The sequence below is a fragment of the Poecilia reticulata genome, linkage group LG21 (assembly GCF_000633615.1).
Source record: "Poecilia reticulata strain Guanapo linkage group LG21, Guppy_female_1.0+MT, whole genome shotgun sequence".
In the NCBI taxonomy this organism is placed as follows: Eukaryota; Metazoa; Chordata; class Actinopteri; order Cyprinodontiformes; family Poeciliidae; genus Poecilia; species Poecilia reticulata.
This window is the reverse complement of record NC_024351.1, coordinates 7,953,248-7,976,880: the sequence shown is the minus strand read 5'-3', so window position 1 is coordinate 7,976,880 and position 23,633 is coordinate 7,953,248. Positions and strand designations below refer to the sequence as shown.

General features: G+C 38.7%; 1 protein-coding gene across 1 annotated transcript in view; it reads left to right on the top strand.

Annotated features, from left to right (window-relative positions):
* The window catches only part of mettl24 (methyltransferase like 24), a 35,753-nt gene that overhangs the window by 9,047 nt on the left and 3,073 nt on the right, over positions 1-23,633 (top strand). Inside the window, exons 2-4 of the mRNA XM_008397757.2 lie at positions 11,436-11,534; positions 15,006-15,139; positions 21,614-21,833. Coding sequence (XP_008395979.1) covers positions 11,436-11,534; positions 15,006-15,139; positions 21,614-21,833 — 453 coding nt within the window. The remainder of the gene's footprint in view (positions 1-11,435; positions 11,535-15,005; positions 15,140-21,613; positions 21,834-23,633) is intronic.

Below are 23,633 nucleotides of genomic sequence, written 5' to 3'. Positions count from 1 at the left end.
TATATTATATATATATATTTATTTTTTTTTCTTCTTTTTTTCTTTAAACTAGCAACATCATCATTGCCATTGTGCCAGAGTTCTGTTCTCCTGAAATAGATTGCTGTGGACTGTGTGTAACAGTCCAGCAGCCATGTGAGCTCCTAGTGGAATTTATAAAACAGAAACCCAGTGACCATTTCTCCTGGCACTGAAAGACTTCACTCTGCAAAGACTGATAGGGGCAGAGAGGGGGCTATTAGAAAAGAATGAGAGAGGTTGACTTATCTAATCCCAAAGGTGTGACTGGAGTTAGTTTGCAGACATTATTTTTTACTATGGAAGCAGGGAGTCACAAGAAATTAGTGGCTTAGAATCCAGACATGTCGCCTGGGTCAAACTCCCCCTCCCTGCTCTGAAATGACATGCTAACTACAGGTTCTTGCTACAATTAAACTGTTAGGCTGAGCTTTTTTCTATGATTTTAAGATAAATTTAATTCTCATTCTCTGTTGTTTTTTTGTTTTGTTTTGTTTTGTTTTCTGTAAGCTACATACCAAAAATGTTGTGCCTGTGAAAATTCTTCTTGATGAAGCTCTTGCATGACTGACTGTAAACATCTTTGCACCTTGCTCAATTTGACAGTAACTATATTCTCTTTGAAGAAAAAAAATAAATATCTGGGGTATTTCTTTGGAGAAATATGGAGCAGGTGATTGGGAAAGGTCTGTTTCTCTGATCAGCAAAAGAAGCATAAATAAACAGGGCTACAGAGTTTAAAATCATGGAAAAGAGGATTTTTTTTTCAGTTGGAACTCTTTAAGGCAGATCATGTGTGGGTCTTTAACATGGCAATAACCCAAAGCTAATTGGCTCAAAAAGCAGTCTGTACATTTTCATGAGACAAAGATAATCTAATCGAATACCAATGTTGCTTTGTTAATTAGTTAAATATGGCAATTGCCAATTCAGCATCTAACTCTTGTAAGCCTAGCCAAATTGTGATTAAATAGGACATTTAATGTTAAAACCCCCTCAGGTCACTTAACTGAAATGATTCTAAGTGGGCTAAAATTCCTCCACAACTATGAGAAAGAATGATTTTCAGTTATTGGAGACTCTTTATGGCAGACGTTGCCACAAATTAACCAATAAATCCAACAATTGCCACAACCAATTTTCGGTTTTATTGGGAAAAATACTTTTTCACACCTTTTGTCTTTCTGAGGTCATTTAAAAAAAATGCAGTATCCACAAACTGAGCCTAAATCCCCAACTACAACCAACTAAGCAACAAATATGCATCTTGTCAGTGTATTTTTCCATTTGTACATAGGGATTAAGTATGCTTCCTCATAGTGATGAGGAACTTTGTTCTTATATGTTTACTCAATATTCATTGACCAAGAGATGATCGGAAAATAATTTGTACCGAGTTACGGGGGCTGGAGCAGCACAAAGAAAGCTTTCAGTTAATCAATTAATCTCTCTCTCTCTCTCTCTCTCTCTCTCTCTCTCTCTGCAAGGCTTACAGAAAGAGCTCAAAGTGTGACATTCTGAGGCAAAGCATGATTTTCATCTTGTACCTAGAAAAATTGTAACCTTTTCATTATTGCTAATCACAACCAGATGCTTCCAGCGGGAAAACAAAAGGCTTTGTGTCCACATTAAGGAACAGTTGGTTTATTATGTATGCTAACTGCTAAGACATAAAACTGACGGCAGGAGGGAAAGGGTTAAGCTGTCAGATCCAGAGTCCAGATCGCACAATGCTCCCTTCAGACATATCCGCCTTGTCTGAGACATTCCAGAAAGTTCTGGGCCTCTTTATCCTTTCATACGAAAGAGAACATTGACATTTGGAGGCCTCAGTTCCTGTCATAACAAATGTAATGGTAATTTTTTTTAAAAACATACAAAACATCACTTCCTCCTCTAAGTCATTATGTCAGGAAAGCAGGATTTTATTTCTGAAACAGTCTATATTCATTGGTGTTTGACTTGCATCAAGAAAGATTTCCCTTCAAATAATCTTAAAGCCATTAAAGCTACTGTGATTGTTTTGCTATTTCAAGCATTCTCTTGCAGAACATAGTGGCTACTGCTTTTGCTCTTTAAAACTTCTGCACTTTTTGAATTATCTAACTTTTTATAACCCCTCTTCCTGTGAAGAAGCTGTGAAATCATACAACCACCTTGTTTTCTTTGAAGGCTAACAACTGCACCTTATTTTCAGCTTCAAACACTCAGCATAGTTTGCTGATTTTATTACTAAGTTTAAGTTTTATTAGGTTTTCTTTGTCTAATCCTATTTTTCCCTAGTAAAGGTTAATATCATCACCCACTCTACCCGATTTTGACAGTTTTTGAGGTCACTCCTAATCACCCAAAAAATGTGTGCAAAAACATTTCATTACTAACGACAGAAGCACAGGACTCTTCACGAGTCCCTCCCATAAGTCCCTGCAGCACAACCACTTCATATTTCTCGAACTGCACTCAAGAAAATAATTCTGCCCAGAATATCCATCAAAAAACAAGCTGCAAAAATGCGCAAACCTGATCTGTACAACCAGAATGATGCAATTTTGCACTTGTAGCTCTTGGGAAGAGAGAGCAAAAAACAAGCTGCACAAGCTCCTCCAGTGCAGCTTTCTGCCTTTAACTTTTTCGAACAACAGCTGGCCAAAAAAAAAAAACAAGACTCGTGGTTATATATGCTCTGCCCTCCACATGCACTAATGTGTTCCATGGTGAATGATTTGCAATGGCCTTCACTAAATCTGGATTGAGATTAAACAGGCTCCGCCAGCGTATCTAAATTACTTCACAGCGATGTAAAAGACGGATTGTCGGGGATCTCATTAAGAGTGAATCGTTTCTCGACCTCAAAAGAGAGATAATGTAAAGTGTGAAAGCTGAGTCATCCAAGCTGCACAAAGCAAATGAAGAAGTAGTAACACTGCATGACCAATATAACAATGTGTCTGATTCAGAAAGGTGATGGTAAAGTGTGGTGCTGGTAATATGGTGGTAAGCTTGGATTCCTCGGAGAGTAGTTGTGGTATTTTAGAGTAGCTAGCCACTCTAACAAGAAAGTACAAAAAAAAAAAAACAGTCAAATATCACAATTCTAGACGGATAAAACTCACAGTAGCATGACAGTATGAGAAACCTGACTTTATTAATTAGCTACAGACACACAGCTCATACAAACACTTAGCTTGTATTTTATAATAAAAGACATCAAAGCGAGGCAAACCAACAGGCTCAGTAAATATAGGATTAAAATAAATCAGACAGGCGAGAGTAACTGATGAAGACGCCTTCAATTAAATCCGTTCGGTCTATTTTTGAAAACAAATTAGATGTTTCTAATCTGCATCCTATATGTGCTGCCTTTTATGTAATCAGATTGACAGTAAGTAATACGAGACTAATTGACATATGGTAGGAAAACACCAGCTGAGTGCTGTTGGAGAAACCACAGCTTGATGCTAAGTACACCAAAGAAAACATTTTCTCATGTAATGACTTATTGAACACCACTGCTGCCGCTTTCGGTGTTTATTTACAATTGCTGCAGCAATCCATGTAAAAATGCAAAGACATATTGTGAAAAAAAAACTAAAGTGGATGCGGGAACAAAATGAGACATGTGCCGACTCTACATGCCTCCTTCGGTCGGTCTGGCTGTCAGTCTGTGACACGATCTCTGTTTTCAGCTCCTTTTCAGGAAGTAAGTGTCAGATGGCGCTCAGCGTGCTCCCTCTGCTCTTCCCAACAAGGCATCAAAGACAGATCTCAGAGCTGGGATATTTTCCAGGAAGCCGAGCAAACACTTGAGTAGAAAGCTTTGCAGGGAGGGATGCACAGTGGTAACAATAAGACCCCCATCTGTCTCAAGAGATGCTGGCCAAGAAGGCCCGATTCATAACAGATCCAATGAGGGCAGAACAGCTTCTCAATAGCAGCTTGGTTCATTTTTATCATATTTTTGCATCTGGCATGGTAGCATTCAGTTCAATGCTGCGATGAGTCACATCTTATGTGTAGCAAAAGCTACAATAGAGATTTAAATTAATGCAACAATCATGGAGACTAGCTTCGATTGAATATACTTAAATGTGTGTTAAGTGAGCAGGTGGCTGTATTATTATTATCTTCATTTTGTCTCAGACATAGGAAGACAGATCTGGGTATAACATCAAATTCATTCTGTTGCCGGTTATAAAAACACTGGGATCACTAGGATCTAAATGTTTTTTGAGGTTTTTTTTGTGCTGGTGCTAAATGCAATACAAGACGATAGCAAACAAACAAAGCTTGTACTGTACTAACAGAATCAGAAACTGTTTATTCCTGCAGCTTTGACAAACTTTCATACATGTGGAAGCCATATTGGAAACTTATCTCAAGGTTGCAAGGGGATCTTCATCTTTCCATGTTGCAGTTTTGACTTCTTTGGGTTATTCTATTTGATGTTTTCTGCTTAGAAAATGACAGTTTTAAACTTGCAAACACAAATAGCACACACATTATGTCACAAATACACGGGACAGCGTTGAATGAAACATTCTACACAGCAAATAGTACCGTGAAGTACCTCATAGGTCTGCAAAGTAAGAGTAATTGTCTTCGCTTGAAATGTTCCTCAGACTCTAGAATGATAAAACTGCTTGGAAAAACTGTTATATTGGTGGCTAATAATTTATAAGAACAAAGCAGCGTCCTTGGCATTACAAATTATGAAAACCAGTAACAACACCCTCTATAAAGCTATTTGTCAATATAACAGGGAAAGGGGTCCGAAAAAAAGGTCTAGTGAGTCTGAAGCAATAGCTCATTGGAGTTTTTAATTGATATCTTCTAAGTTTCTGTAGAATCTGTCTCAGCTGCAGTGAAAATAGTAGCTTCTATGTAAACAGGAACAGCAAGCAAAGGTTAAGTTTCAGAATATAGATTTATTTTTAGCACTACACGTCAGTATTTTATGTTTTAAATGGAAGCGTTGGATTCTAGCTCTGGTAAAAAATAATGATGAACCATGATTAAATTATCTATAAGACAGAGGTGGATTGAATTAAAATAGTGCTCCTACATCATTTTTCTTCTTGTCACTTTTCATTTTAGTTTTAATTTAATCCAATGGTAAAGATTTTTTTGTTTCCATTTTAACCTGCAGTAGTCTTGTTTCAACGAAGCAAGGCTAAATGACCAAAAATGCTCATGCTGGCCCTAACCCCGCATTATTTAGCTGAGATCCTTTCAGTTGTGACATTTTTCAAGATCCCTCTTTTACACAAACTCTCTGTGTGTATGTTAGACGTTCGTAAGAAGAGAAGCAGCAGTTGCTCTTTCTCCTTTCTAACTTCCATCTAGTCTGCATTTCATTCACTTCTTCGGCCCTTCACAATCTTTCTGTTCTTTTGAGATTAACGTTTTCAGGATTACTGCCTTTAATAAGGAAAAAAAGATCATCATAATCCCCTGATTTAATTTCCTTACATCCCATGAGCTCTTCAACTCAATGAGAGACAGTGAGCTGGAATAGGCTGATGAGTCAGGCCTGCTCTGATGTGGCACAATGCAGAATCATATATGGTTTGACAGCTAGGCTCTAAATCACCTAAATGAGTCAAAAAACTTGATATTAGAAGGCTGATATTTTACACATGTTTAATGTATACACATGAACGAGAATACTAAAAGTTCAGAGCTGCCTACAGTGCTGACAACTAAGAGCTTTTACTGGCTGTCATTGAAAAACAATTAAGACCTGTCTTTACTAATAATAATACTTTTAAAAACTTTTAAAATTGAAAACAATGCATGCTAAAGAAAAATTTTGTCACTTTTATATTATGAGTTTCAGCAGAATCCAATAGTTTATAAACAGAATCAAAAACCACTGCAACCTTAATTAAAAAAACCAAAAACAGTATATATTATAGTGTATATTATGATTAATAAGCATCTTTCAGTACAGCTTGAGAGTAAATAATCATATCTTTTCCCACTGCGTCTTTCTTCCTGTCTGATACATTTCTGTGTCATAATTATGGTGCTGTTGTTTCCCATTACATTTCAGAAGCAGAAACTGTTTTCCTCTCATTTTACATTTCCACTACATTAGAGACATGCATAAAAAATGTGATTGATAAACCATGTTTTTGCTACATAATATCCATTTTTGCACATATTACTAAAGTTGGTATGTTGAGCTGTTGGATGTTACTTTATTGTTACCAAGTAATAACAAGCATTAAAAACAGGTTCTTCGAGCATTGATATTCTGTCAGCTGTTGGGAAAGTCTTAAGCATTAAAATTCTCAGAAAGTTTTTATGGTCTTAATAGAAACTAGTTCTGTGTAAAAAAAATGGCTTCCTAATTTGCTCACCCTCTTGAACAGATGTCTTCCTATGTGCCTAGTATGAGTCAGAGAGGAATTTGCTCTAGACAGACAGTGAGAGGGCCAAAAAACACTCCTTTGATGATTAAGGTTACAGACCGCTGTCCGAACAGCGCAGCTTGGCCATGTTTTACAAAAAGCATCTGGACAGTGATGGGAACATAGAAGTGCCAAAAACAAGCAGGGGTTCTGAGCCCTCCCTCTTTCTGGCTCTGAACCATTTCACGGAGCAGATTTAGCAGCGCTCCCTGTTTTATTCTTCCCAGCCTGCTAAACTCAACTCACCTGTGGCTTGATTCGGCACACGATTTGACTCAGTGGTATAAATTTGTTTACGCAAGCATTGATTTTTGTCCCTTCAATTTCGCCGATCCTACATTATCGTTGCATAGGGGATTTTTTTTTTTCATTGGCGTAGGTCCACAACCAGCAACAGAAATCATTCTGTTGGCAGAATTTCTGCATTCATCATCGTCTTGTTTATTTTTAGCCCCACCTCTCACCTTTCTCCCTCCTTTTTTTAGCCGCCTGCTACGTTGAGGCAAACAGTCCTGTCTTGTTTTATCCGGCCTTCTCATGTTCACTCATCCATCCTTCTGTCTCTGGGGAATTATTCATGCTTGGCCTAGCTTCTCACACCTTTTGCACACCCAGGCTCTAAGGCACACATCCAAAAACAGCTTCATCCAAACATGCAAATTGAGCAGAAGGCCAGATTCCATGTTTATTTAATATTTAACATGCAAAGAAGAGAGACGAAGTGTCTTTCTGTACAAGTTTTAAAAATATGCAGTTTTATAAAAGTAACGTTGACCAGTGAAATTAGCAAGAATATGGTTTGTTGAAATGTTTTAACATATAAATAATTAACTACTGCCAGAAAAGGTGTAACTGTAGATAAATTTTGCACTGGTCCAATGGAAAGAGGTTTTTCACGCCAAGCACTTACCAAAAGGTAAAGACCTAATCGTGCCACTCCAAAACATATAAAACTTTTATGAACAACACTTTCTCAAAAATAAGATAAAAGAGAAGACATAAATACAAGAACAGGATGAATCACACAGAAAAGTAAGTTTTGAAGACCTGGCCAACCTCTGAAATCTACAATATTTTTACAGCCCAAACTTATGGCATTTATTTGCAGAACAACCAAAAATATCATTTTTCTCCTACTTTTCAGTCCTGCTGTACATTGGGTTGGTCTGTCACATTTTTCCATTGGGAAAGTCCTACAGTGAATACTTACTCTGATTAATGTTCTTGAGCTGGCACATTGTTCGTTTTGGTCGTCATAGTTACCATGCCCCTAAAGCTCAATTTATCACCACCGTCTCAGTTGATGTTTCATTTCCTCTGAATTTCTTCTGAAGGTCTTGCTACATCTCCTTTGACATATGTCTTCCCGAAGCTCATATCTGTAAATGTTTAATTTGAGCACTCTCAGCTTTCTAATATCAAATTAAACCTGCCATTTTTTTATGGTTTCAAGCAAACAAACTTTGTGCAAGACACGATTGACAATTTTGCTTCTTGGTATTCCATTTCCGCTGCCACTTACATGTAATTTGTGTTCGATGTGCAAAGGTTTTCTACCTTCGCTGATTCGTAATTATGATTATTTAGGGTATTTAACTCCAACATAACAGAATTAGCACAGCTCAGATCACACCTCTGAGTAATGTTTGGTGCATTTCTTATTAACGCTGCTCATTATCGCTCTCATTCCAGAGATGCTGATGACTTGTTGTTGCTTGAAAGAACTTGGAGTCTTAATGCAAATCTCATCACAGCTCACCGACGATTCTTCAGTCAATGAAAGCCAATAATCATTCATTGTTTAGTACATGCCTGAACAAAAACATAATCTAATAAGCCCTTAAGGATGGGAAGTATGTAAGAGTTTTGCAGTTGAATAAATATAGGATCAGATTTTCAAATATTGACGCCTGTACTGAATATTTGCTTTGGATGAATTGTTGGGTTAATATGACTCATACAGTGCAAAACTGCTTTCAAGTATTTATTGCAAGCAGAAACAGATCAGAAAATCTCATTGTCCTTTTCCTGTCCATACCTACTGAACTGTGTCTTACCCTATATTCCAACCTCGCAAAGAGTCATTTGTCCCAGAAAGCAGCCCTCTCATCAGTTCCAACCTTCTACTCCAGTGATGTATAGGATCTGACAGCTAAGCAGTCCAGGTAGGACTCAGATGAAAAGGGCAGCTCAGAATTGGAGAAGCCTGGGAGCTTTCTGCGTTCCAGAAAGCAGACAGGTGGATGTTATTTGTCTACTTATGCATGAACTCTCCATCTGTACAACTGCCTCTGTCTTTACGACCGTCTCTTTGTAGCAATTCTGTTTGGAATGGTTCACGACTCCCTTTTTCCTGAGGGATTATTACAGTGTCAGCTTTATCAGACAGATTTCAGATATTTTTTTGCAGTTGGAATTTAAATTTTACAGGAAAGATGAATAGCAGGCATTTGTTGTCTAGGCTCAGTGACTGGAGGAAATCTGTTGGAATAAATGATCATCAAAATCATTCCATCCATCAGGGTTTTCTGTAAACCCTGTAAACAGTTTGCACAATCTTGTTTTCATAATCCTGACTGTTGTACATAACCTGAGTTTGTGTACATTTAGGTGAGGCATTAAATAAAAATCATATTTATGGCTTCTTTAGGACTTTTTGAGTATTCACAAAAAGGAGGTTTCAGTTTCTCCTATAACTTTTACTTCACTTATTGTCATGATTGTGTGGTTGTTAGTGGAGCCAGATGCAGAGAGGCATAGGCAGCTTGTAGGTAAAGAATTTTTCAATGAAAAAAATGATGGAAAAAAAAACTTACAACAACCTCAGGGAACCAGGGCAGAACAAAAGCTATAAATCCAAAACACAGCAGCAGGGAATACGGGGAATAAATGGGGGGAATAATAGGGTATAACAGGAGAAACTAGCAAAGAGAGAATCCAAAGTGTTTAAGTGCGGGGAGAGTGAATGTGGAACAATGGACCTGGGCTGATTGACTAACTGACTGCAGGTGTGAGGGGCGAGAGCAAGACAAAGAGAGAGGGAGAGAAAGAGAGAGAGAAAGAAAGAGAGAGAGAGAAGTGGGCGAGGGAGAGCACAGGGGACTAGGAAATAAATCTAACACTAAAGAATGAGTAAGCATAAAGAACATAGTTAAACTAAATCATAAGAAAAAACTACACACAAGAAAAATAAATTGGAATCACTAAAGACGAAATAAACTAAAGAAACAAGACTGATCTAATGAAAACAAGAAACTAACAGAAGAATAATGAAACTAGAAACAAATCAAACTCCAAAGCTACCTAAGATCCTAACACTTCTAATCAACTCAGCAGTTTATAACCAAAGGATTTCTCAAATTATTGCATGGAAATGTTTTCCCCTTCATAGTAGGCTAGAACTTGAGATATCCATAATAGTAGATATCAGCATCTTTTCCTCAAATAGATTTGTCTAAAAAAAAAAAGCTCCAGATACAGTGATTGTTTTTCCCCAACATTTCATTACTGTGTCCTTGTTCAGACAACGATACACAATTTCTGCATAAGCTGAAAAGGAAAAGATTTTAGTAAAGGAAGAAGCACCAAAGGTAATGGATAAAATGCAGATAGGGAGGGAGAGACAACAAGTGGCTTGGGCTCAGAAATGTGACAGTCTGGAGATCAGCTTAAGCCTAAATGCCAAAAAGCCGAATGGCTGCTAAGGTTCTGCAGCCATTAATTCTTTAGTAGCTGAGGCTGTGTGTGCCCTGGCAGATTCCAGATCAGCACCACTGGAGGAAGAAATGACACATATGGGGCTGTCAGATAATTTATCAGCAGAAAGCACAGGGTTTCGGTGCATTCAAGGTGATTACAGATTAAAGTGTCATGGCTTTTAATGCGCCTTTGTGCTTCGAATGAAAAGCAAGAAAGGCACCTCAAGTGAATTCCCAGCAGACGATTATTTACCTCGCCAGGCAGTGAGTGGCCTTGGAGGATGTTGACCAGAACTAAACAAAACACAAATAATATGTGAGATACTGTATATCTCAAGGATGATCATTTCAAACCATTTATATGAAACATCAGAACATTTTAGTTGGGCTGCAGTATCTAAACATCACTTTTGGAGAAAGGAAGAAGTCTGCAACAGTAAAACAAGACATGATCATTTATACCGCTGCTGCTAATGCACCCTTGGCTCATGAAAATGATTGTGCAAGCAACTAATGCATCATAACTCGCTCCTTCTCTTATAGTTTGTTCACTGGTTCACAGCCTTTGCTTTAATCATAAACAGACACATTCCAGTAGAAATCAAGCAGGCCATGAAGAAGATCGCTGCCAGTTCTCCGGGATGTGGTAACTGCAGCATCAAGCTACATCAGGTCTTTCCAGAGAGACTTTTCCTAGGACTTCTGTTTCTAACCAGGTGCATCATTTTCAATAAACTTGCAAACTACCTAAATACACGGCAATTCTGGGGGGAAAAAAGTTGCTAGAGGCTATGAAAGACTTTAGATTGGGCAATTACCCTAAACACACAGGGAGAGCCTCACTTTCCACATTCCTTTAAATGACTAGTATCATTTCCTTTTACTTTCTGGTTATACACCACCCTTTTGTTTTTTCTGTCACATGTAATGACAAGATGTACTTTGAAGTTTGTGGTTATAATTTGAAACAAAAAAAAAAAAGGAAAGTGTTGAAAAGTTCAAGGACTGTGAAGACTGTAAACTCGCAGAAATGCCAGACATCATTTTAGTAAAATAACACTGGTAGCAAATGGCGAGAGTTTGTCACTTAGTACGTGCAGTTGCACGTCCTCTCAGAGTACATTATGACCCAGTTCTATCAGTGGATATGCACAAGTGGGTTATGATACCTGAAATAATCAAGCTTTACCCCTGCACCTTGCAGTGAATTTCTTGAGCGTGCCCCACTTATAGGTTATGTAATCATATTTTTTTCTCCCCCCTCCTCCCCCCCACACACATTGTATGTTTGTGTTTTTACCCACAGGCTCTGCGTTGGCATATAAATCTCCAGCCCTGGGCCAGTGAGCGCCACTCTCTGGAGGATGAAGCTAAAAGGTTCCTCAGCTACATCACAACCCCACAGGTGAATCATTGGTCGAAGAATTACTGTTGCCTAAAATAATCTTCTCTTGGATGAAGCCGTTTTTATTTTATTTTTTTATGTACACGTGATTCTCTAGTGATAACAGCAGTTAACAGCTGGAGACACTCATCCTTTTTTTGTTGAATTCAAGAAGACTGCATATAAAATACAGACTTCTTAATACAACACAATGCAGCATAATTTGGAGACCCAGCTTTACCCTGCTCAATTCTTTCTATTGTTCAATCTTTTTTAGAGGTACTAATGCTGCTTAATCCATTGCTACTCATCTCAGTTTATCAAAAATACATACCACCCTTCTATCAAAAAATCCAACATTTCTAACATCCCTAACCCATCGATGATCACCCCTTAGCAACTCTCTTTATAATCTATTTCATGTTACTAAAATGTGTTACAAAAGTAAAATAAATGTTCTATAATATTCTTGTATTGAATGGATCTGTATGTTGTGTTATTTATCTTTTAAAAGTCAAATTTAAAAAAACGTATCCTTTGGAAGGAAAAAATGAAAACCTGCAAGAATCTGTTTCCAACTTGTCAGAGAAGTTCCCACGAGGTCGACAGTAACACTGAAAGAGCTTCAAGAAATTCTGTCTAACAATGGTTGCCTTCTACATGGAATAACAATCTCCTACCCTCCCCATATATCTGGAACAAGGAGCACGGTTGCGAGACATAAGTGTTTTCTTCCATAGCTAAAACCTTGTGGGATAATGAGCCACGGTCTAATGAAACCAAATTTGATACTGCAGGCGTCTACAAGAAAGGTGATTCAGAGGAATTTTAGTTTTTTAGCATCACAGAGAGTCTAATGGCCAGAGTCCAGAATTTAACCTGACAAAAAAATCCATTGAGTCACCTGAAGAAGACTAAAACTGGGGATTCCGTTAATGCTGAGAGCATATAGTGGTTCTCAGAAACACAAAACGGCGGCTTTGATTTTAGCTATTTGCTAATGCAGATATTTGAATGCGACATTAGCGCTAAAGGAGAAACAGGTCGCATAATTAACACCAGAACAAGGTTGTGCCTCTCAGACTACAGTTAAGTGACACTCAGATCTCTTCTATACGCAGCTCAGCTATTTGTCTCGCTCAGTCGTGCACTGTAATTCATTACTCTATTGATTACAACATAGATGGATCTCACAGCACCTCCATTCAGACCGAATCAATGACATGCTGTAGTTTTTTTTTTCTTCTATATCAGTATTAATTACAGCAAATCGATAGAGATGTTCTGCATCATGATTAAAAAGAAATTCTGTAGGCCTGTGGCACCGAGAGATAATTTTTCTCTTTGTTCCCACCCCAAACCCATTTGAAGACTTGCGTTTTCATCACCCAAAACTAAATTTGGCATTTTCACTTTAATGAATTCGTCTTGGGGATGAATTGGAATCTTATCTGTTTCTCTTTTGTAATGCAGCAGGAACAAAGAGAGTCTGGGTCCAAAATACTAAGAATCATCACTTTATATCTTCAACAAAGTACAGATTCAGCTTGTGTGTGTGTGTGTGTGTGTGTGTGTGTGTGTGTGTCTGAGTGAGTGGGTGCTTTTTGGTTATTTGCATGCAGGGAAAGCAGGAGAGAGAATGGCGAGAAGAGGGAGGAAGATAGCGTGTGTTTTGTGGGAAGCCGTGAAAGGGAGCTGTCCGTCATCGACAGTGACAGACGAGGGTGGAAGCAGTCTGTGCGGGAATCCTCTGCATCCTCAGCTGTAATGCTGACTGACACAGTGTCTGGTGGAGCTGCTACTCTGAGAGATGGCCTGCAACACAACTGTCCAATCAATAGCAGTCAGCAGTATCTAAGCAGGCCCTGGGAAAACACAGAAGAGAAAACGTTCTCTGAAAGGCGCACAACAAACACCGCAGGGACACTTCCTCTCATGTTCTCAGAAATGTTGGTATTCAATTACAGCAATAAGCTTTAAAAAAATTACTTTTTCTAAATGGTGTTTCTGTCTTACAATGCTTGTAAGTCAGCAGGTCAGTCCATGTTGCTGCACATCGTCAGTGTCAGACATTGTGGAGCGCGTTTAAAATTCAAAAATGAATTCAAGTAATACCCGAGACCGCGGCTATGTCAGCGTTACGACAAAGACACCCTGAGGGTAGAGATGAAAGGGAGGCCTGACTAACCTGGTGCTTCTCTGCTTGACCCGTCATTGAACAATATGACTGGAATTTCTTTAAGGCCACAGCGAGCTGCTCTTTCAAAAACTGTAAAAATGTCAATTTTTTGGCAGCGAATGCAAACGTACATGATTTGGCTTCAAATGTCAGTTTTTAGCCAACAATGGGTGTGATTTTACAAGTGACTGTAAGAGATTGCAAACGATTTCTTTCATGAAAGGGCTAATCACACCCACACTCTCAGTCATTTTTCTTCATGTCAACACTGATTGTTCACCGTAAGCTAATTATACACTGCAGAGTGCGAAGGAACACACACACACACATATCTCCAGGCATGCTGTTGTGTTTGCGCTTAGTGTAAGACAGTTAGATTTTTGCTCATGTGTGAGCCAACAAGGTTCCTCCTTGTACAAACTGAAGCTGAAGAACTAAGAGACCAGCATGTGAGCACTTTAACAACCTGCTCTCATGCTAAAAACTCAGCTGCGTGCAAAACGGCTAACCTACGACTAACATGTTTTTTTTATGTTTCCTTAAGGGTTTTTAAATGCATATTTATAAACACCCTGTAAGTTTTTATTTCAAAATCTCCAGTGTTTAATGTATTAAAACATTGCTGACTCTCATGAGAGCCAGAAAGAAAAACGATCCATTATAGTTTAAGGAATTAATTAATATATCCAACATGGAAACCTTGAAATCATCATCTTTGCTTTCCTGCTTTGTTTTATCCCTGCAACACCAAGAAATGTCAGTCAATGTCTGAGCTCCAACACTAGCTGTTCATCATGTGGAGTATTGCACAGATCGAACCCCACAGGTCACACTTCACTTGCTATGATCAAATTCTCCAGTCGTTTGCAGTTATTTATAGCAATAAATAAAAAAATAATAAACAAAACGTTAATATTAGTATGTTCAGTCAAAAGAGACAAGACTCGATACGCATGCAAATGCACGCACATAAACTCAGTTATTAGATTCATTACTAATTTAACTCTAGTACAGCCACTGTTGACTTTTATAGGATGATTTATGTTGTGTAATTTAACACAGATCACGCCTCTGCAAGTTGTGTTTAATAAATTGAGTCATCAGTTCTCTTCCCCTATCTGTTAACAGATGTTTTATTTTAATACAACATAAACTCAAAAGTGAGCCAATATTACTCATTTCCAATGCTGTGCCTGCTTTCGCTCTGCGAATACGGCTTTTGCAATGTTTCAGTATTTGAAATAGTCTGATAACTGCTCCAAATAGACAGCTGGTGTCACGTGTACATATTGTGTGTCTGTGTTTGTATCCAGGTAACCTGTGCTTCCATTGTTAATAATGACGCCACTACAGGAGCATCCACTGGTGACTGGGCTGTGTGCCTCGATCCAAAATTCAGCATAATCCACAGGATGAAGAGCAAGAACTGTAGGGTGTACTCTTTTGGGTGGGTATGATGAAAAAGTTGATTCGTCCATGCTGTGCATGTTTAATATATCTGTGTAAGGGGCCAAGCTAAAGTGCAAAAATAATGTATTGCTTATGTGTAAATACATATGGATTTAAAAAAAAAGTAATGTAGCAATCTCTGCATCACTTACAGCCAGCCAAAAATAGTATCCCTTTATTTTCCCCCAATATTTTGTATTTATTTCCTCAAAAGAATGTGATTTAATCACACTTAAACATTGTTTTAGTTTTTTTTTTTTTTTTTTTTTTTTTTATGTAGTCATTTTGAATGAGGTCCACCAAATCACTAAGGTGTCTGACCGCCCTGAGGATTGAGGGTTAAATCCTCCCAGCTGAATTATGTCGAGGATCACCTTATCTTGGCGGGCTCTGCCCTGCCTGCTCTGCCTCTGGCTGGGGTTAACAGACTCCTGAAAGGCATTTTCTGCAGCGAGAGAGCTTATTAATTTGACTGCTGAGAGACAGCACAGGTGTCCTGGCATCAAGACACAAAAGACCCTGCGAGTCGGCGGGGTCAGTTCACTCCTGATTCTTCATGGCTGGTTCTCACTGGAGAGGCGATAAAAAGGTAACAAGTTAGATAGTGATACTCTGGGGTTGACTGATGGAAATCTCCATTTATCAGAAAAGATAATGCTCTGTAAAAGTATTCACACTTTTTGAACTTTTTAATATTTTGTCTGGTTAAAATCAGAAACTTTTTTTTTTTTTTGCTTTCATGTCTTAAGCTAGAACAAAATAGCAAATGAATGTAAAAACTTATATTCTGACCATATTAGTTGACCGGTGGGGTCAGGCTTAGCTTATGAGACAGAAAAGTAAAACAATAACTGGAAAAACAGCATGTGAGTCACTACTTCTTTGCTTTAAAGGAATAGAAAACCTTCTTTTCACTCTTTCCTGCAGTCCAATTAATCCTTTGAGAGCAATTCGTGACGAAATCAATACGCTCAAGTCACCCCTCAACTCTGGCAACGAAGGCAATAAAAGGAAGATGACGACAGAAATTTCCTTGAACATTTCACTCTGCAGTGCCGTTTGATGTGCTCCCTATTTGACCTCCCGTTATTGTGCACACACCAGCCGAGTTCTTGGTCATGTTCTTGACACAAAGCCGGGCATGCTGAACATCCTGCCGTCAGGGCTGGTTTCCACCACTTTATTTAGATTCAAGCAACAGTTCACAGCTGCACATAGAGCTGGGTTATAAAGGAATGCAAAACACAGGTGTCTCTGTGTACAGCCTTGAAGTCATCACATCTCGGAGTATGTATTTACTAGCTGTGCCCAGCTTGTTTTCAGTTGATGGACCTCATTTGCTCTGTGGATAATGAGCTGAAGGCAGCTGTGTCTGGGCAAGATGAGCAGCTGCTCTCTCATTGGTCGGCTGCATGTTGCTTGTGTCTGGAGAGGGATGGTTTCAGGATGTTTTTCCACATGACAGATCACTTATCCACCTTCTCAAACCCCACCACTATTTATATTTAGAGTTCATTTTTTCCCCCTACAACTTTCCTACACTTCCCTCTTCGACACGGTGTTCTGTAGTTGAGAATGAAACGGCTCATTCTGAGAAAAGTGTCAGCCCAGATGATCAGATGTAAGAGTTGGATGTAAATAGGTGAATGGAAGTGCAGGGACTTGATCACTGAAGGTCAACTTCAGGTTTATGAGCATCATTTTTAACGACATTCAAAATTGTTTAAAAGAAATTCCTTTTTTTTTATTGCAGTAGCATGATCTCGTACCGGAAAATTCAGAGAAAGTATCCTAAGTTTAATTTTAATACAATTAGTCAACGGGAGAAAAATACTATAATACATTTGCTGCATGTTTGTTTTACATGTCTGTTGCATCATTACTGACAACAATTACAGCAGTCATTGTCAGCAGCCTGTTTCCTTGCATTTTTAATATGACACAGAGACACATTTCTCTTAGACATTATTTAAAATAGGAAATACAAGAGAACATCACTTTCAAGTAAGGCAGATGTGTATTGACCTTTGTTATCAAATGGCAACATGAGAACAGCTCCTTGCTGAAGCTAATCCATATGCAAAGTTAGAGCAATAATTCACATTTGAATCAACTTGAACTTTGACAAGCAAGGATGGACCAAAGTTTATCTTGTCACTGCACACAATGAGAAAGAAAGTAAGGAAGTGAAGCCAAATCTCCAAAGCTTACTGTCAGACGACTGGACAAAAATTGAAATTTGGAGGTCACCGAGGCTTTTTGACAACCACTAGATGATACATAAATATCTACCAGTTATGTGCAATGGCACTACCGTGTTGAACATAAGCATGTTTACAGAAATTGTTTATAAAATTAAGCTATTCTCATCCCCAGACCTAAACCTTGTAAAGGTGGACTGGCCAGAGACGCCTCTTATTTATGACCCAACCGTGTGAAATGTTTAAGAAGTTGAATAGACATTGTATCAAGAAGTGTCTCCAGCAGCAGTAGAGGTAGCTGTCACACCAGCAATTTTCCCAAAATGCAATTATTAGTTGAGATTTAATTCTTTTCACCCACTGGATAAACTCAGACTCAAATTAAAGGTTTAATTTTTCAGGGTGATATTATGTTGCTTAGACGAGGAGCTTGACTTGTTCCAACTCTTTTTGCACATCTTTATCAGAGGTGCAAACAAGTCTGGATTCTCGCCGCATGCACTTGTTTTCCCTTTTATAGATTTTTGCTCATGACTGAATAAAAAAACCTGCAACATCAGCGGCATGTTTGACCTTTGGTGGGCTCAACCTTGGACCTTCACCTTGGACTGGCACATTTGACTCCATGTTTGGTCAACACAGCACTCGCCCTTATGTTCTTTTAAACAGACGGATCTGTCTGTGTTTGAATTTTTAATCCTCTTTCGTTCCATGCTTGTGGGTGTCTGTGCCAGCAGTCTAGTTGTCATTCTGCCCCTTCGATTTATAATTTAAAACACAATCTGAAGAAGTTTTTTCCATTCCTTTATCATAGTATGAAAAGGCCCAACTTGTTTGCAAAACCAGTCTTTTTTTTTTTTTTTCATCAGAGTTCACCTTCTCCCGCTGAACTACAATCAACTTGTCTTGAAGTGCAGAAAAGATTTGTCTTCCCTGAAATTGGTGCACAACCGTCCTTGAAGATTCAAGGCCATGCAGCTACAAATTTAGAACACTTATGTAGGCTAGCTCTTCGGCAGGGAAGTAAAAATACCTTCACTTTATTATAAATGGACCATGTTTGCTGTCTGAGAACATGTAGTTTCTAACACATTGAGCAGACAGGCAATATAACCCTGTGATTATTATCCCTGAATCCAAAGCAAGTTAATGGGGTAAAGTGTTTTCTTCTACGCAAACAGTGAAGGAGCAGGTAGAATTAAATGTCATGATTAATTTGCTTCCCTGCTATAAAAGAATATTCAGTGAGAATTTGTTGATCATCTCTAAATTCAAATGGCTCACAACATCAGAAGAAACAACAAAGATCATTAATTATTATTTTTTTCCCTATTATAATGCACTCAGCTGTAAGGTACTCTCTGCTGACGAAGGGAAAAAAAACAAGTTGCAACTTCTCTAAAGTTTGGGAAAGAAACTTTTGACAGAAAGTGTTTTGTCATGTGAAACCAAAATCAAAGTTGTTATTGTGTGGGGCTGCTTGACATTAGATGGTGCCAGAAAACGTTGCATATGTGAAAAAGGGCTGAATAGAGATACATGCTGAGATGTTACAACAGAATCTGAAAATGAAAAAAGGAGGATTTTTAAGCCATACAATCATAACTAAGCAGACCAACCAAATTGGTTGTGTGCTTAGTATAAGAAATTGGTTTCAAAGAAGAAGATAAAGCTGTGAGAATGTCCCAGTCATTCACGTGACTGGAACAATTCAACAGACAACTCTTAAAAACAACCGAAGGCCACAATGCACAAAAGTGGAGACAGTTTACATTGAAGAAAGGTCATGATAGATGAAAGGTTCGCAGCATTTGTGAGATTGGAAATGCTTTAAGAAAAATAATCCACTCTTGCTTTAGCCCCTCTTAGGTTTACCATTAGCTTTAGCCATTTATTTTAAATGAAGACTTCAGTAGGTAGCTACTTCAAAAATCATGTACTATCCCTTTTTAGTAGAATTTTTCTCTACATTGCTCCAGTTTATGGTACCCTCCATTTAGAGTGTCTCTGCTCTTGCACGCCACTCTAATGTTAGAAAATGACGGCGTTTTTCGCTACCGTCATTCACAAAGGCTTTTGTTGCATTGTAAGCCCCCCCTTTTTACTCCCTGCTGGGATGTGGGCGATACCTATCATCTGCAGTGTTACTGCAGTCATTCACTCCAGAGAATGGGAAACTGTCAATGGCACATTTAGTGCTGTAAAAAAGAGACATCGTCTTTCATGTCAGTCCCTCGCATCTACTCGTCTCTCATCTTCCTGCAAGTGGGATGCGTTCGGGGATCCGGTGCTTCATCTGTCTAAGAATTGTATTCCCACTGCCACAATTACAGTGTAAAGTTGCAGCACAAACAGGAGACATGGGAATGCAGAAGGAGAAACAAAGTTAGGGGAAAAAGGGAAGGGGATAACGTGGGATTAGAAAAGGGAATCCGTGGCAGACATGTACAGGGTGTCCTTTGTCTTTTTGAGTTTTATAGAAATGTCCACATAAAGGCGAAGTCACTTGAAACAGATGATCTGAGGAGCTTTACTGCTGCATATACATCTTAAATAGATCACCAAAGGCTGCAGCAGGCTAAGACATGGGTGTGTATACTCAAGATGAGTCGCATCATTGCTCATTGTGGACTTCATTGCCCCATTTCACAAACTTCAAAAAGAATAAACACTTACGTCGATAATTGCGTCTCACATCGCCAAGTAATGACATTTCCAACAGGGTTGATTGAACCTCAGCAGAAAGTTGCTCGCCCCAGCACAAGATCCAGGTCGTCTTCGTGCACCTGTAACTAAACTGAACTCATAACGCTCACCACACACAATATGCCGCCCGCAATCAGAGACCACCATGGCAGCATGAAAGGGTTAACAGAGAGAGAAAATACGTAATGTATGGCTCTTACAAGCAGCAACAAGTTCAAGAAAGTAACACAAAAGAAACAGGTTTAACCAAAGAGAGTCGCAAAATTTTCTCTACTGTAAACATCCTTCACACTTGTTTTTCTTCCCATATCTTCATGTGTGCTAATAAAGTAAGGACTGTACCAAAAATATTCAGTTGAGATTAAGGTGAGAGTATTGTTCACTTCATTTATGCTCATGTAAAATTACTACAGAACTCTGTCTTACGATGTTACAATTTGGTCTGAGAAAGTTTGTAACTCATCCCATCCACACTAAGCTAAAAGGAATTAGTGGGTTGCTATGCTGTGGTAATTTCTTAGCTTTTCACAATACAGATGTTTCTGATCCTCAGAGAATAAGGCCTCGGAAATATGGTCATTTTATGGGTTGTCCCCATGTTTTATGATTTTAAATGAAAAATGAAATGAGTCATTCCTGGGTGTGTTGAAATGCTTTTTTAAGAGCAGACAGTTTTGCCCTTTTTAGAAAGAAATACTTTGCAGATCATTTTCAAAGAAACATGTCATGCTTTTCCAAATTCCCTTTTTTTTGTTTTGCTTGTATATCTTGGTTTTATTTGAAGTAATTGAGTCAATACAGTGATGTATAAAAAGGATTTAGCCTGTGCCAGGCTTCCTGTATTTTTCTTTTATTTTTTTTATCATTTTCCTTTAGACCTGTACTGTTAGCACATCACTCATATAGCACCTGTCTGACAACATGTATTAGGCTAGGTGATCTCAAAAAGAAGCACATCATCCCCTGATCTGAAAAGAAATTTCAAGAATAGATGAGAAACCGAGTCCCTGGAGTCTTTCTGTCTGGAAAGAGTTACAAAGTCATTTTTGAGGCTTTGGGACTCCAACAGACCACAGTGAAAGAGTCGCCAGCCTACTATTATTACCACTAGTGTGACTCAATGACCCATCCAGAAGTTTTCAAAGGGAACCTAAAGCAACATCTGAATCCCAGTATGGCCCCTCTTGCATCAGTCAAGGTCAGTGTTCAGCCAGGTATTGTAAATCAGAGATTTAGAGAAATGGCAGCAGTAGGGCAGTCGGTTGCTGACCAAAAACAACATAAAGGCCTGACTCACATTTTTCAAATAGTAATAATAATAATAAAATGTAATAAGACTTAGGAAAATATTGTGCTGACCAACAAGAAAGATGTAAAATCATTGTGAAGAAGTGCATTACTCATTACACCTGGTGTAAAATTAAATCTTAAATCTGCCAGTCAGGCTATCAGCTATTTGGCAGAACTGAAGACTTGGTCAAAATACCTTCACAGTAAAATATTTCTTAGCAGTAGTAGTTGTAATTGTGAATCTTTCTTTTTTTTTTGGTTCCTGTGGTCTCCAGGTTGGGAGTGGATGATCACTCCATGGAGCATTTTCTTGCACGATCAGGTTGTGAGGTCCACTGCTTTGATCCTAGCCTGGAGCAACCTCACCTACAAAAAGCTGAAATGTGGTTCCACCGCGTCTCTATAGACTGGAGGGACCCCAGTCCAGCAATTGCCCCTAAAAGACAAGCAAGCAAGAAACTGGCCACCATCCTCGATGACTTTGGACACAGAGACGTAAGTAGCAACACAGACCTGTATTTATTTATTTTGTTGCTTCAATGTTATTTGGGCGCTCCGTGCAAGTACCGATCCATTCGTGCACCTCACCATGAATTATCCCTCACTATGATTCCTCTCCTGGGTGTCCGTCTCAAGATCCAAGTGAACATCCCACCATTTCAGCTGGCAGCTGAAAGAGCCGAATTTAAAGATGACTCTTGGCTAGAAAGCCTCTTCTTGTATAGAGACGCGTTTTTTTTTTTAATCCTAGTTCAACTCCAATTTCAACTCATTTTCTGGAATCTGCCAGTTTATTGCGACGATTCAGTCTGTGAAATGCACAAACACAATATTGTTGTTGTGTGTGTAGTGTGTGGGTGGGCACAGTGTGCTGGTTTACTGAAGACAGTAGTCAACCTGCTTGAAATGCAGGGCCATGCACACATCCTCATAATGAGATTTTAATGTGAGTACTCGGTGTGCCAGCGGAGCAAGCAAAGGCACTGGCAGAATTGTTCCCTCTCAAAAGGTTCTTCCAGGCCCCTCAGACAGGAAACAGTCACTCAGAAAGGTTAACGCATGCATTTGTGCAGCCTGGAGCATCGATCTGCAATGGGTAAAAACAGCACAAATGACTCATTTATGGAGCTCTGGTGACCAACTGAGACAAAACACTCACAGCGACTCACAAAGAAACAAATGTCAGTTGCCGAATGTCGCGACTTGTTTGGAGAAAAGAACTGCATATTGAATAATTAACTGCACTATAAGCTGATAAAATCACGTTAACAGGACTGCCCAACTTGAGGTGACCAATCCAGTATTTCTTGTACCTGCTCTTCAGTTTGCAAAGACTTTTTTTTTTCCCCTTTTTCACTTTTACACTTTTACACATCTGGTTTAAATTAATGCCTGTTCACCAAACATCTACAGAACTCGATAAGATAATTTATTACTTCAAATAAAGTATTTTACCACCAATAACTGAAATATGAGACAACTTTAAGATTCTATAAGGTTTTCTGGTATTTTTCATCCATTTCTTTTAACTACATCTAGAGGCTTGAGAGATCCATAATAATTTTTTGTCTCTTTTCCACATTTTGTTATGTTATATTCCTAAAACTTTGATAGATCTTATTGGAATTCAAGATGCCAGCACCAAGTAGCTGGCATGTGAAGTGAAGAGACGGGCACACAGCTTTCAAAATCTTTTAAAAATAAAAATCTGAAAAGTGTGGTGTGAATGTGCATGCTGGTCCAAACAGTCAACACTTTGCAAACTTTGCCACCTTTCACCACAGTTACATATTCCCCACCATGATGCTGCCACCATCATGTATAACAATCTGATTATGTGTTCAGTGGGACAAAATTCTCCACAAATGTATTCATTTGTGGAATACAGTGATATTCCACCTTACTTTCTCTATTCCATATTAGTAAAAAAACAAAAACAAAAACAAAAAACTTCAAAGGGGCTGTATGGTGTAAAATCGACTTTTTTGATCTTCACATTAGGTTATAATGTTATTCCCTCATCAAAAACATAACTGAAGTGTTGCCTTGACTCTTCCATGCATGTTTGAGAAATCCTTTCATCACCCGTGGCAACCATTCAGCTGTGCAAAATGCTTGGAGGGACCGAGCACCGCCTTCCTGGCGCAGCTCCTCCTCAGAGCTGCAGTTTCCAAGCTTCAAAAACGTCCGCCTAACAGAGCAGCCGTCCCCTTCTGCTCTCCCTCTCAGCTCCTTCAGACTAGCCGGCAGCAAATAGCACACACCTGGTTGAACTGTGGAGCTCATTATACAAAC